The sequence below is a fragment of the Melanerpes formicivorus genome, unplaced genomic scaffold (assembly GCF_026170545.1).
Source record: "Melanerpes formicivorus ecotype bairdi unplaced genomic scaffold, bMelFor1.0.p_v2 SCAF_142, whole genome shotgun sequence".
Classification (NCBI taxonomy): domain Eukaryota; kingdom Metazoa; phylum Chordata; class Aves; order Piciformes; family Picidae; genus Melanerpes; species Melanerpes formicivorus.
The window spans coordinates 871,758-887,543 of NW_027142494.1; the positions used below are offsets into that span (position 1 = coordinate 871,758).

Here is a 15,786-nt window from a genome sequence, read left to right on the forward strand (position 1 = left end):
AAAACTTCTTCTGGAGCTGATGGAACTCCTGGGACAGTTCCTTCACAGCTGAAACACAGGCCTGGACAGAGGAGCAGAGATTTCCTTTGCCTTGCTGGGGCCTGCTGCTTGTTTCATCCACTGTTTGTCCTTGGCCATCTTCCAAAGCCAGAGATAAGAACCAAGCCAGCAGCCCAGGCTCTCTCTCTTGTTCCCATGGGGACCCTGATCCCTCCTGGTCCTTTGCAGGATCAGCTGCTTTCCTTGTAGGGTTCTTTTTCCCTACAGGAGTGTTGTAGATGTGCCCTCAGGAATGAGCAGCAAGGATATCAATGAATAGATATATTGGTAGCCTATTGATATACAAACTATGCAGCAGGGGATTTAGTTTCTATTCACAGGCAGCAGTATTGGGTTGGTGGAACCACCTCTGCAGAACGTTTGTGCCTGGGCACTTCAGAGGAACCAAATGAGTTCTAGAATTTAGAGTTGAAACTGATTGGAAAAGCAGTGGGGGAGGGGTTTGTCAGTGATCAGCAAACCCTCAACCCAGGACAGTTTCAGCACTACCTGAACCCAAATTCTATAAAGCAAAGGTTTGGCTTCCTCACGAGCTGAGAACCTCATGAAATCTTTCCTTGGTGATGTGTTTAGAGTCCTGACAGCGCGGCACGGCTGTGCCCTCATGAGGAAATAGAGAACGGTGCCTACCGCGTGGCTGTGCCGCGGGGTTGCTGCTTCTCCCAGAGCACAAAGGTCCTGGAGCCTCCCAGGGGAAGCTTCAGAGGCTTTTGCCGCTGGCTCCACGAAGCGCAGCACCTGGCAAAGGTTCCCCGCTCTGGGGGCTGTAGCGCTTCAGGACCGGTGGTGCACAGGGGCTGCCATGGTTTCCTCCCGTGGCGATGGCTCATGCGGCAGTTGACCCCACGCTCCACGGCACTGCCCCCAGCCGGGCAACAGTGGCAATGTGCAGCGAGGCCTTCTGGAGCTGCTTCAAGTCCCAGGCGAGGCGGACCGTAGCGGCACAGAGACGCACGCAGGCATAGGCACGGACACCAGCGTGGGGGGCACTTGTTTACCAAACAACTCCTATTTACCATTTGCCCCAAAGAATACTGCTCCAGTCAGCACCCACTGCTAACACAATAATTAACCAATCAACTGAGACTTTGCCAAATGAGCATAAGCACACGCCGTAAACAGGGCAAACAAACATGTAGCCTGGGCCTTGTTTGCCACAGGGGTGGAAACATGCCCAGGCAGATTGTTGACCTGGACTCAGTGGTGCCAAGGTCCTGTCCCCCCCCCCCAACTCCAGAAGGGAGGGGGGACAAAGGGGGTTTGAGTCACACACACAGAAGCATGTTCTGGTAATATTTGGGGCACAATCCTGGTCATAAGCATCATTCACTATGAGGGGCAGCTGATCCTGGCACAGGCTGCTTCTCTGGCACAGCTGCCATGCCTGTGGCACTGTCTGTAGGTCCAGAGACCTTCTCTAGCCCTTGAGCCCTCTGCACAGAGATGAGAAGGGCTCGAGAGGCATGGGCCAGGCCCAAGCACATTGCAGTGATTTCTGTCTCTCAGGAACTCCCAGGCTGACAACAGACTTTTCCCAAAGCTTTCCCCAGCTGGGGAGGATTTTGCACTTGCTCAGGGCTGAAATTCCAAAGCACCAGAGGTGACCACCAGTCTAAGAATTTGCCCCTTCCCTCTCCCACCCACTGCCACTCCTCAGCATCCAGCATCTGGGCAGATCTCACAGTGGTTTCCTTGGGAGTGTCCTGGATGAAACCAGAGCAAGCTGCCCAGCAGTAGACAGCACATCTCTGAGCCATTGCCCTAAGCTAACACTCAGCACCATCAGCAGCACAAACAGGACTATAGCTCATGAGGCCCCCAAAAGCAAATCCATCTACAATGTGAACACACCACAGGTAAGAAAACTTCTGTCAAACTCTGTTGACAAGCCTGAAGCCTTAATTGAATCCTCTTCTTATCTCTTTGTTACCACAATCCTTTTGTCTCCTGCCAAAATCTGTCCTCATTAAGGCAGCTGCTTTCCTGCCCCACACTGGGCTCCAGGAAAGGAATGTAATGGGTTCAGCTGAACCAGCAGCTTAACCTCTCTGCCTCCCCCAACACAGAACTGAGGGGGGAAGAACACCACACAAAACCTCTTTGTGTTGATACAGAAACAAATGAGGGAAGAGTTTCCTGAGCAAATCAGATCATCAGAATACAAAAGTACAGTGACCTCAGCCTGTGTGCAGAAAAGGCACAGTGGAAAGCAGCAGCAAGCAGCAGCAAACAAGGCAAAAGCCCAAACCAGGGAGCTGCTCCCCTATCCCTCCCTGTCCCACTGCCATCCCAGCAGAGCAACCAACATCCAAAAAGCCCCAGAACCCAGAAGCAGCAACTGGAACAGGGAGCCTCCCATGCTGCAACCTGAACTTCATAGTTTCATAGTTTCATAGTTTCATTCAGGGTTGGAAGGGACCACAAGGATCATCTAGTTCCAACCCCCCTGCCATGGGCAGGGACACCCCACACTAGATCAGGCTGGACAGAGCCTCATCCAGCCTGCTCTTAAACACCCCCAGGGACGGGGCCTCGACCACCTCCCTGGACAACCCATTCCAGGGTTTCACCACTCTCATGGTGAAGAACCTCCTCCTCACATCCAGCCTGAATCTCCCCACCTCCAGCTTCACTCCATTCCCCCTAGTCCTATCACTACCTGATATCCTGAGAAGTCCTTCCCCTGCCTTCCTGTAGGCCCCCTTCAGATACCAGAAGGCGACAATTAGGTCACCTCGGAGCCTTCTCTTCTGCAGACTGAACAGCCCCAACTCCTTCAGTCTGTCCTCATAGGAGAGGTGCTCCAGCCCTCTGATCATCCTCGTGGCCCTTCTCTGGACACGTTCCAGCACCTCCACATCCCTCTTGTAATAGGGGCTCCAGAACTGGACACAGTACTCCAGGTGGGGTCTCACCAGGGCTGAGTAGAGGGGGAGGATCACCTCCCTCGACCTGCTAGCCACACTTCTGATGCAGCCCAGGATCTGATTGGCTTTGCGGGCTGCAAGTGCACACTGAGAGCTCATGTTGAGCTTTTTGTCCACCAGCACCCCCAAGTCTCTCTCCTCAGGGCTATCCTCCAGCCAGTCACTGCCCAGCCTGTATTTGTGCCTGGGATTGCCTCGACCCAGATGCAGGACCCTGCACTTGCTCTTATTGAACTTCATGAGGTTGGCCTGTGCCCACCTCTCCAGCCTGTCAAGGTCCCTCTGGATGGCCTCCCTTCCCTCCAGCGTGTCTGCTGCACCACACAGCTTGGTGTCATCAGCAAACTTGCTGAGGGTGCACTCAATGCCACTGTCCATGTCCCCCACAAAGATGTTGAATAAGATAGGTCCCAGGACTGATCCCTGAGGGACTCCACTTGTCACTGGCCTCCACTGGGACATGGAGCCATTGACAGCCACTCTTTGGGTGCGGCCATCAAGCCAGTTCCTTATCCATCTAGTGGTCCACCAATCAAACCCATGTGTCACCAGTTTGGAGACCAGGATGTGGTGCGGGACAGTGTCGAAGGCTTTGCTCAGGTCCAGGTAAACGACATCAGTTGCTCGCCCCTCATCTATTAATTTTGTCACCTTACTTCAAGCCCCATCATCCTTTGCTCCAGCCAGCACTTTCATTTCTGAGGCTGGCATGGCTGCAGCATGGTCTGGATAACAGCAGCAGAGTCAACTCAACCCATGACAATCAGGAGCCCCTCCAAGCGAAATGGAAAGAGCCTCTCAGCTTCTGTGAACAACTTACACTGCTTTGAAGGCAGCTGGACTTGCCACATGGATGCATTAGCTGAGACCCCAGAAGAGGCCAAGGGGTCAGTGGAAGGCGACTTCAGAAGGATCCTTGAAGATGAAGCTCAGACTTCATGATTTATAGCTGGAGCCTTGGTATTTCCTGCTGGGATCTCCTTTGGATTCAGAGCCCTGTGACAATTCACAGGGTCACAGGATGTTAGGGCTTGGGAGGGACCTCTGGAGATCTCTGAGTCCCCCTGCCAGAACAGGACCATAGAATCCAGTGCAGGTCTCACAGGAACACATCCAGACTGGGCTGGCAAGTCTCCAGAGAAGGAGACTCCACAACCTCTCTGGGCAGCCTGTTCCAGGGCTCTGTCACCCTTACAGTAAAGTTCTTCCTGCTGTTGAAGTGGAACTTCCTGTGCTGCCCCTTGTCCTATCCCAGGGCACAAGTGAGCAGAGGCTGTCCCTGCCTCTTGTTTCCTGACCCCCAGCCCTCAGATATTGATAGATGCTCCCTCAGTCTTCTCCTTTCCAGAGTAAACATGGCCTGGGCTCTCAGCCTCTCCTCATCAGGCAGTGCTGCAGTCCCTTCAGCATCCTCACAGCCTCTGCAGCAGATCCCTGTCCCTCTGGAACTGGGGAGCCCAGAACCGGATGCAATATTCCAGGTGGGACCTCACCAGGGCAGAGTAGAGGGAGAGGAGAACCTCCCTGGATCTGCTGGCCACACTCTTCCAAATGCACCCCAGCATCCCATTGGCCTTCTTGGCCACCAGGGCACATTGCTGTCCCATGCAGAACTTGCTGCCCACCAGAACTCCCAGGCCCTCCATGGGGCTGCTCTCTAACTATTTGTTCCCTTGAGTGCTGTAGAGTTCACATTGCTCTGGACATTGCATGGGGCAGATCAGCTCCAGTGAATCTGAGGCTCCCCAGGAATTGCTAGTGGGTTCCTCTTAATCACATGGATCCTGTCCCAGCAGGCACTAGTGCAGGAGAAGGAACAGCAGGCTGAAGAGAAGGAGAAAGGGAACTGAAAATCTCATCACCTGAATCTAGAAAGAAAGCCCTTGGTAGCAAATGTCCATTCTGGATGAACACAGCACAACACAGAGAGCTGATGAGAGCAACTGCTGGGGGTGCACCAACTGCCCTGAGAGCCCTAAGGAAGGGCTGGAGGGGGGAGGACATTCACTGGAATTCCAATACCTGATAATACCTCTTGGACATACTGAGAATCACAGAATTGTCAGGGTTGGAAGGGACCTCAAGGACAATCCAGTTCCAAGCTCCCTGCCATGGGCAGGGACACCTCAGACCAGAGCAGGTTGCTCAGAGTCACATCCAGCCTGGCCTTCAAAACCTCCAGGGATGAGACTTCCACCACCTCCCTGGGCAACCTGTGCCAGTATCTCTCCACCCTCATGGGGAAGAACTTCCTAACATCCAATCTGAATCTCCCCTCTTCAAGTTTTGCTCCATTCCGCCCAGTCCTATCCCTACCCAACACCCTAAGAAGTCCCTCCCCAGCTTTCTTGTAGCCTCCTTCAGATACTGGAAGGCCACAAGAAGGACTCCTTGGAGCCTTCAAAGGCCACAAGAAGGACTCCTTGGAGCCTTCTCTTCTCCAGACTGAACAACCCCAACTCCCTCAGACTGTCCTCATAGCACAGCAGCTCCAGCCCTCTGCTTATCCTAGTGGCCCTACTCTGGACACCTTCCAGCACCCCCAGATCCTTCTTGCAATAGGTGTTCCAGAACAGCACACAGTGCTCCAGGGGGGGTCTGACCAGGGTGGAGCAGAGTAGGAGAATCATCTCCCTGGCTCTCTGGGCTGCAAGTGCACACTGGTGGCTCCTGTTGAGCTTGTGGATGAACACTTCCCTTAAGGATAATCCAGAATTAGAAGCACAGAATGGGGATGGAAGAGGCTCCTGATCCAAACAAGAGACATTCCAAATGTGTCCAGAGATGCATCCTGATTAGCAAATATTGACTGCCTGAAGTCAAGGTACCTCTGTGGGAAAAACACTCAAGGTGTACATCCATCCAGGCTGTTGCCATCCCATAATGAGGAACAAACACACAGGGTGGACAGCACCAGGAGGAAAGGGAAAGTATTGGAGATGTGGCAGTAAAGGCATGAAAAGATTACCCCTCAGCTGGTCAGGAATCTGCGCCCCTGGTGCAGTGCACCTCCAGTGACGGTAACTCCAGCACTTCCCTGGGCAGCACATTCCATTGGTCAATGCTTCTTTCTAGGAAGAACTTTCTCCTCACCACAAGCCTAAACTGGTGCAGCCAATTACTATCTATTAATAGCAACTATAAAATAACTCCTTCCAAGTACAGATTGTGCCCACTCCAAGGAAAGACTACACCACCTGAAGCCCTCCAACCAGTCCTCTGTGTCTCCTCCCAATACAACCTGTATCCCCTTACCCACTCCCTGACAGGCTGGGTCCCATCCCAGTACAAACTGTCTGCCTGATCTTTGGAGCTGGAGGTTCTGGTGTCTGATGCCAGAAAGGCATCTGGGAAGAGCTATTCCAAGTGTTCTCTAATGGATCAAACCCTGCACATAGGGAAGGAGGCCAGCTGCAGCTGGTCTGTGGCAGGAGGACTGTGACCACCCAGACACAGAAGTTGTCTTCCACCAGACTCAGCACTGCTGTGGCAATGTCTGGATGCTTAGTGTCTAAGTGTGGGGTTCTGCAGTCTAATGGAGAAAGGAGCAACTTGGGAGGCTGCAGAAGACCTCTGCGAGGATGGGAGTTGACATCTCTGTGGAGAGGCTGAGGGACCTGGGCTGCTTCAGCCTGCTGAATGGAGGCTCAGGGCACTGCCACAGCAGTGTGTACATGGCTGAAAGGTGGTTTCAGAGAGGATGGAGCTCTTCTGAGGAGTGGGGAGGGATCAAAACCACACAGGGCAGCTTGGAAGATTCAGAGTGGAGATGAGGCCAAAGAAATGTCCCTCAAAGGGCAGAGCTGCCATGCATGAGGCCATCCAGAGGTGTAAGGAAATGGTAGGGAGAGCTGAGACAGCTCAGGGAAGGGATGGAAATGGCAGTGGGAGAGCTGCCTGGGGAAGCAAGATTGGTGTCAGCAGCCTGAAGGGAAAGAGCTGCAGGCATGGGACAGTGTAATGCAGGCTGCAGTAGGGATGGCCAAGGGCTCTGGCAAGGCTGAGAGGCCTAACAGGACCAAGGTCTTTGTCCCCTTGGCTCTGGCACTTGCCTCTGCCACCAAGGCCTGCGAGGAGAAACTTGGCTTTGAGACTTTGAGGCTCTTCTACTCCAAGGGCAGTGGTCAGGGCTTGGCCTTTCTGTTTCCTAGACCAAAGGCAAGTTTTTCTGCCCTGTACTTTGCCTTTGTCTCCCTGCAATCCTGGCCTCTAACAAGCTGCTCTAACGAGTCCCTGGGGAGCCTTTGGCAGTAACAAGCCTCAGTGAGGCCAATCAGTGCTTCAAGGTACTTTGGAGTTTGCTTCTGCCTTGGACTTGTTGAGAGGCTTCTTGGCAGTACCTTGGCAGAGTCTCCTGGCAGTACCTAAGGATGATGTAATCAGCCCCAAATACTCCATGGGGCTCATTAAATACTGCTGAACCTCTAATTATTGCCAAGGTTTCTGCAGCTAATTGGAGAGGTTTTTATTGCACAAAGTATCTGATAAAGAGTATTTTTAAAGGTACATTTCATTCCTTTTCAGCAGCAAACCACAGCAAAACCTGACAAGGTCCTACCCTGGTCACTGCTCATCCTCACTCCCCACTGGCCCCAGCAGAGCCCTGAGCCACAGGTGAGGGACAGGATGTGCCTTGCCAGGGGCTGGGGATCAGGGCTTGGCCCTTTGGATCCATGAAACCCCTCCAGGTTTCCTCAGCCACAGAGCCACTTTGAGCTGCTTGTCCTGACCTGTCAGCACTGCCTCAGTTCTCTGCTCTTGACAGACCCTGAGGACATTTTCCCTGTAGTGTCCCAAAGTGGAACCAATTAACACTACAAGAAACTTCAGAGTTTGACTCTAACTTTGACTTCTGGAGAGGTTTCATCAGCTTCCTCTCCGTCCCTGAGGTGTACCTGTCACCAAAGTCAGCAAAGGGCTCCTTTAAATGCCCTGGGCTGATCATCTGCTGCTGAGCTAGGCCAGGCTCCTGGGCAGCATGGAGCTCTGGCCAGGAGCAGCTCCTCTGCACAGCACAGCAGGGCTGAGGGCACCTCAGGGAGATGAGGAAAGCAGAAAGAACTTCAAGGCATCCACGACTGGGAGGATACTGAGAGCTCACTGGAGTAGAAGTTACTGCAGTTGCTGACATGGTGAGTCTGAGATGCTCTTGAGCTTTTCCTGGCAGGGTCAGCTCCAGGCAGGAGAGAGATAGGGTGGGGATGAGGGGAAGCTGCCAAGAAGCCCTGGGGGAGGCTGTGTTCAGGCTGCTCTCTCAGTACTTCTCTGCAGATGTCTCTGGGTGCTCTCTGCTGGGCAATGACTCTTTAGAACATCTCATCTCCAGGATCCCTGACTGCTCTGCCCATCCTGCTGGGCTTGGAGCTGCTCCCAGGAAGGCCCAGATCTCCCATAGTGTACTGGGCAGTGCTGAGCCTTTCCTTGGGTTCAGCACTCTGCTTCCAGAGTCCTTTGATTCTCTTCAGGAGCGGCTGTGTCCTACTCTGTCTCTCACATCTGTACCTCTGGGCTGGGACAGAGAAGAGTACACAGAACTGTCCTTTGAAGCAGTGCTGCCCTGCTCTCCTCAGAGCACAGAGAGCTGGGGGGGTCCTAAAGGCTAATTTGGGCATAATATCTGCCAGGCAGCACAGGGAAAAGTGCAGGGCAGAGGAAACAGCCTGATGGGCACAGTAGCTCCCCTGTAGCAGAGCCAAGATGAGCCCTTGGCAGCACATGGCCTGAGCTCCTGCTCCTCACAGCTGCCTCAGCCAGAACAAAGCAGACAGCAAATCCATTTCAGCTGGGGGATTGCTGTGACCCCTGGAGTGCTTCTTCTCAGAGGAGTCTGTCATCGAGTTTTGTTTTCTTTTCTTTCTTAGAAATTCCCACAGGCAGCAGATGGCCAACAGCAGCTCCATCACCCACTTCCTCCTCCTGCCATTCCCAGGCACAAGGTGGCTGCAGCTCCTGCACTTCTGGCTCTTCCTGGCCATCTACCTGGCTGCCCTGCTGGGCAATGGCCTCATCATCACCACCATAGCCTGGGACCACCACCTCCACACCCCCATGTATTTCTTCTTCCTCAACCTCTCCTTCCTTGACCTGGATTCCATCTCTACCACAGTCCCCAAATCCATGGCCAATTCCCTGAGGGACACCAGGGACATCTCTTACACAGGATGTGTTCTCCAGGTCTTCTTTTATGTATTCCTAATTGGTACAGAGTATTTTCTCCTCACCATCATGTCCTACGATCGCTATGTTGCCATCTGCAGACCCCTGCACTATGAGACCCTCCTGGGCAGCAGAGTTTGTCTCCACATGGTAGCAGCTGTCTGGGGCTGTGGCTTTCTCTATGCTCTGCTGCACACAGCCAATACATTTTCCCTGCCCCTCTGCCAGGGCAATGCTGTGGAGCAGTTCTTTTGTGAAATGCCCCAGATCCTCAAGCTCTCCTGCTCCACATCCTACCTCAGGGGACTTTGGGTAATAGTGCTCAGTGCCTGTTTATTCTTTGTCTGTTTTGTGTTCATTGTGGTGTCCTATGTGCAGATCTTCAGGGCAGTGCTGAGGATTCCCTCTCAGGAGGGATGTCACAAAGCCTTTGCCACCTGCCTCCCTCACCTGGCTGTGGTATCCCTGTTTGTCAGCACTGTAATCCTTGCACACCTGAAGCCCTCTTCTATCTCATCCCCATTCCAGGATCTGGTGCTTGCAGTACTGTACTCAGTGTTGCCTCCAGCAGTGAACCCTCTCATCTACAGCCTGAGGAACCAGGAGCTCAAGGATGCCCTGAGGAAAATGACCACCAGATGCTTTCAGAAGCAATAAACTCTTTGTCTTCTCCTGGAGCGCAGTTCTGATGTCACTCACAGTCTGGTTTCTCTCTTTTTGGCTACTGCTGGTGCTGTTACCCTTGTGAGAATGTTGTTTCCCTGCCAGAGTCATTCTTCAGACCATTTCTGATTCAGTGCTGGCTTGTCTGCTGTGACCCAGAGACGGCAGATAGAAGCAGCTGTGCTCCCTGGGTGTGCAACATGCAAGGAAAAATTCTTCCCATCTACAAGTTCATAACAGAGACAGAGGAGTCTTGTAAAACTTTATTTGAATAAAGGGAGAGTCCACAGAACAATTCCCTGTGGGGTCTCTCTCATTGCTGAAGACACAGCTCCCCTTTCATCCTACATTTCTGGGCACAAACCTCCCTCTCCTTTTCCCCACTGGCTCAGGTACTCAGGATTTAGTCTTTCCCAAACCCCCTGATCCATGTCCCCCTTCACATGACCCTCCCTGCTTCATACATCCTATGCTCATTTAAATTAGGTTCTCCACTTCTCTGGGTGCAGAAGTTAATATTCAGCAGTCTGTTAAGCCTGTGCTCTGGCCTAAAAGTTCAGCAGTTCAGGCTGTGTTCAGTGTCTGCTATCTTCAGACAGACCCCTACTGATTGACAGCAAGGTTCAAGGGAAGGGACTTAGCAGAGGCCCCTTTGTGATTTGCATACACATAGAGAAGGTGAACTGTCTGGTTCCTCCCTTTCTCTTCCAACTCCCTCTTAGCCAATTCTTCCTTTGTAAGGACACTATCTCCTTTTAACCCCATCAATCCCTCCTCTTCTTGCTTTAATAATTGCCTTTATAAAATTCATCCCCCATTAACTTAATCCTTTCCTCTTGGCTCATTTCTGATGTTGATCTTATTTGCAGATACATCATACTGCTCTTTTTTATAGCCTTTTCTGGCTCACTTGATATGGCTACCACCTGCACCTGGCTGACTGCAGGATGGATAAGCCATACAAACCAGGGTATCAGACATGGTAGAAAGATTAGAGCTGCTGTTACACAAGGAGAGAAGAATGACACTCGTTTGACCCATGGCCCACCAGGCAACCGAGAAAATTTGTCCCATTCCAGTCCTTGCCAGGTTTGGACTGGCCCATGAGCTGTTTTCCTGCTGTTGGTGGCTGTATTTTATTGCTGCCTCCCCATTGTCCTCAGTCTTTAGGCACCAATCAGATGTATTACACTTTCCACATCCACCTCCTTCCTCAGGTAATAGACAGTCTGGAGAGTCCATTCTGGTGCATTGCCTCTCGCACCTGAGTTTGGTGTTTGGCTAATAGCACAAAGTACTACTACAAAGTAAAAGTACAAAATAACAACAATAATAATAATAAAAAAAAGCAAATTATAAAAAAGGAAGAAAAGTATTTAATATAAAAAACAATTTAACATAATAATAATTTTAAAAAACCCAAACAAATAAACCCCATAAGGATTACTAACAAAAAATAACTATTAACAAAAAACATAAGGATTATTAGCAAAATAAAAATTTACAAAACTTTAAAATGAAAAATAAGGACATAATACTAAATACAAAAAAAGGTTAAAAATAAAATAAAAAAGGAAAAAAAAATTAAAAAATAATTAAAAAATTAGATTATAAAATTACATTAAAAATTAATTAATACAAGATTAAAGTATGTAAAATAAAATTCAAGAAAAATTAAAAGCTATAAAAAATCAATAAATAAAAGTAGATTTAAAAGAAAAATAAAATTACCTAAAAAATCATTAAAAATTATAGGCCAAAAAACACAGATAACAACAAAAGAAAAAATATTTAAAAGGCATATTAAAAACATTAATTGCATTAAAAAATTAGATTTTAAAAATTAAAATTAAAATAATTAAAATTAAAAAATAAAAATTAATTAAAATAACATTCAAGAAAACATAAAAATAAAAATAATGTAAAAAAATTTTTAAAAAATGTTAAAAAATTATAAAACCAAAACAAAATAAAATTAAAAAAATTAAAAATTAGATTACATAAAAAATTAAGATTTTTTTAATTGATTAATATTTTAAAATTGAAATAAAATATTATAAATTTTTAAAATAGATTAAATAAAACAAACATACAAAAATAATTAAAATATTTTTTTTAAATAAGATCAAAATTAATAAATTTTAAAAATTGGATTAAAAATTAAAATTAAGAAAAAATACTTTAAAAATAAAATACTTAAAATTAAAATTAAAAATAGAAATTAAATTAAAAAATAAAAATTATAAAATTCAAAAAGTAAAAAAATAGTTTAAAAATCTATCAAGAAAAAATCAACAAATCAAAAGAGAGGATGTATATTTTATAGCTAAGGGGGTTTAGTGATAGCAGCAAGAAATGTCTACCCCATGCCAACTGCAATCATCGCAATGAACAACGGCAGAGGAATCAAGGCCATGAGCACACAGCATTTCCCATGCAGTCGAACATCGATCACAACAACTGCTATGGTAATCTGGGATCAAAAGCATCACTCAGAAGAATGCACCACAGCACCGTGTGAGTTAGGACTGGCTGTTATGATTGTTTAATTGTTGTGTGACTAGAGAAAATGTTCCTATGGATTTCTATGTCACCTCACCAGTTTGCCTTAGTTTTAAATAGTTAATGGGAAAGTCAAAATTAATTATAACACAACATGCATTCTCATTTTAGGTTAAAAACAAACAAACAAACAAAAAGGCCTAGGCCATGAAGTAGCCCAGGGTAAGCCAGGGATGGATCGGGACAGAGAGAAAGAGAGCACTGAGAGGTGTCCTTGGTGTGCTGCACCCTTGCTCTCCCAGCCTTGCACTGCTCTCCCTGTGCCTTGGGGGTTTGTCACCTCCTGCCAGCTCAGTGCATCTGTGCTTGGATCACAGCCAACAGGGAGGTGATAGAAAACTCTGAAGGTCAAAAACTTCAGGGTCTGTGCAAGTGGCAAAAGAACCCAAGATGATTCAGCATCCAAGGTTCTCCAGATCAGAGAAACAGTCAAGGATCTCCACCTCTAAAAACAGTGACCCTAAAGCCAGAGCCTTGGAGCTCTCCTGGATCACAGCAGCTGTGTCCAGCATCTCCCCCAGTCAGACATCTCTCAGGCACAACCTGTACCAAGGGCCAGCAGCAAGTCAGACTTCTCCAGGCTCAGTGTTTGTGCTCTAAGAATGCCAAAGCTTTGTGAGTGTTTGCCCTGAGCTCCAGGAGAAGGAAACTGAAATCCAGGGCAGCCTCTGCCAGCCTCCTCTCCACCTCTCTGTGTCTTAGCACAGACACCTATGCTGTCACCAGGGGCAAGGTTTCTACCTCGCACTGAACCCAGCCAGCTCTGTCCCTGTATCTTTGTGCTTGGTCCGTCACTCCAGGCACAGCCATAGAAATAGATTTGACTTCAGGATCCCTTGCAGTCAGTCTGGGTCAGCCTTGTCCTTATCCACTCTGTCATTCAGAGGCTCTTGGATTAGAACACATTCTGCTGAATCACCTTGTAAGCCCCAGGTGGGCAGTGACAGCAATGGGAAGGTTGGGGAGGGTGAGGAGCAAAGCTGTCCACTCAATGTGAGCCCTGAAGGACAGATGTTCCTGCAAGTGCAGATGTCCTGCTGAGACAGCCTGGGTCAGTGTCACTTGGGGAATTATCATCTCTGCTCTGAACTGAAATGGAGTAAAATATTTTATCTTTGGCATACAAAATTGAGCTTTGTGAGGTGCACTTTGAAATCCTGAAGAAGATTGCAGAGACACAAACATCTCCTTAGGGCACTTGGGACTCATTGCAGGAACCTCAGGTACTGAGAGAAGAGTGAAGAAACTTCTTCAGAAGTCAGGAGGAAAACACAAAGTGCCTTGAAGCACTGATTGGCCCCACTGAGGGGCATTACCAACAAAGCCTCCCAAGGGCTCCTTAGAGCAGCTCAGTGGAGGCCATGATTGCAACAGACAAAGGCAAAGTACAGGAGAGCAAACTCTGGGTTTGGTTTATGGAGTAGAAAGGTCAAACCCTGACCACAGTGCCTGGGCAGGCAGATCCTGTCCCTCATGTATGGGTCAGGGCTCCTCAGGTGCTGTGGGCTGTGGGGTTTGTGATGCTGAGAGAAGGACAAGGGGATGATAGCCCCCAGCCTTCCTGGGGGTGTTTAAGGAAGCCCTGAGGACCCCCTGGTGCCTTAGGAAGTCTCCTCACATCCATTGGTGGTGGTGGATGATTGCCATAGCCAAGAAGGCAAAGCCTTGGGTTCTCCTGATGACTTCCAGCCTTGCCAGTGCCCATTGCCATCCCCACCACAGGTTGTTACACTCCGTCCCCCACACTGAGTTTGGTTTATGGAGCAGAAAGGCCAATCCCTGACCACAGAGCCTGGGCAGTCAGATCCAGAGAGTCTCAAGATAAAGTTTCCTCTCCCTGGCCCTGGAGGCAGAGCCAACTGGCATAGACAGGAGGAGAAAGACCTCAGTCCTGTTGAGCTGTCAGCCTTGCAGGTGGTGCTACACTTTCCCATGCCTGCAGCTCTTTCCCCTCATGCTCTTGACATCCATCTTACTTTCCTAGCAGCTCTCACCATGACATTTCTGTACCCTCCCTGCTCTGTCTCTATTCTCCATGGCCACTTCTTGAAACACAGAGCCAGGGCCTCTTGGATCACAAGGATCCCCTTTGAGTGACTTTTCTTTATCCTCACCTCCTGTGTGCTCTCAGGAGCAAAAGAGGATCTGCCTGGCCTCAAACCACAACACCTCCACTCTGAACCCTGAAATTTGCACACTATGTAAGTTTTCTTCCCTTCCCACAACCACCAGAAGCTGCATCATCCCCAGATTTCAAGCAGGTGCACACTGCATCTGTAGTGCCCTGAGCTTTGACTTCAACCAGCTCCTTCAGTTGCTCTTCATCAGATTTATTCTCCAGGCCCTTCCCCAGCTTCTTGCCCTCCTCTGCCCTGGCTCCAGCACCTCCACATCTCTCTTGGTTGGAGGTGCCCAAAACTGGACACAACACTCAAGGTGTGGCCTCCCCAGAGCTGAGTTCCAGGGGACAGTCACCTCCCTGCTCCTGCTGGACACAGCATTTGTGACCCCAGCCAGGATGTCTTTGGCTTTCTTGGCCACCTGGGCACACTGCTGGCTCCTATTCAGACACTTGTCCATTAGCACCCCCAGGTCCCTTTCTGCCAGACAGCTCTCCAGCCACACTGCCCCTGGAGCATTGCTTGGGGTTGTTGTGACCCAAGTGCAGGACCTGGCACTTGGCCATCTTGAAGCTCTTCCTGGGAGCATTGGCCATGGATCCAATCTATCCAAGTCCCTCTGCAGAGCCTCCCTACCCTCATGAAGATCAACTCTGCCACCTGCCTTGGTGTCATCTGCTGACTCACTGCTGACACACTCTGTGTCTTCATCAAGGTCATCAATAAAGATGTTAAGCAGAAGTGGTCCCAACACTGAGCCCTGAGGAGCACCACTTGTGACCTGCCACCAGCTGTATTTAACTCCATTGACCACCACTCTTTGGGCCCTTTCACACATCCAGGGCTGTATCCAGCAGAGCATTGCTCATCCAAGCCAGGAGCAGCCAGTTTGACTGCAAGAATCGTGTGGGGAGCAGTGCCAAAGGCTTTTGGAAAGTCCAGGGAGACAATAGCCACAGCCTTTCCCTCATCCAACAGTCACTCATCCTGTCAGAGATGGAGAACAGGTGGGTCAGGCAGGAGGGATTCAAGCAGTACTGGGAGGGGATGAGGGGATCCAGTTTTACTTCATTGAGGGCATCCAGTTTTACTTCATTGAGGGCAAATCTTTACTGGGATCATAGAATCATAGAATGGTCTGGGTTGGAAGTGACCTCCAAAAGTCATCCAGTCCAACCCCTGCAGAGAGAAAGGGATATCCTCAACTAGATCAGGTTGCCTAGAGCCCTGTCCAGCCTCACCTTGAATTTCTGCAGGGATGGGGCCTCAACCACCTCCCTGAGCTACTTGTTCCAGTG

General features: G+C 49.5%; 1 protein-coding gene across 1 annotated transcript; it reads left to right on the top strand.

Moving 5' to 3' along the window:
* The first annotated feature begins 9,035 nt into the window (after window positions 1-9,035).
* LOC137456911 (olfactory receptor 14J1-like) lies at window positions 9,036-9,800 on the top strand. The gene has a single exon (XM_068168600.1). It carries the CDS (start codon window positions 9,036-9,038, stop codon window positions 9,798-9,800), a length of 765 nt encoding a protein of 254 aa, XP_068024701.1.
* Window positions 9,801-15,786: the final 5,986 nt, after the last annotated feature.

Excerpts from the sequence above, each read along its gene's own strand:
- LOC137456911 (XM_068168600.1), top strand. The coding sequence starts at position 9,036 with ATGTATTTCTTCTTCCTCAACCTCTCCTTCCTTGACCTGGATTCCATC.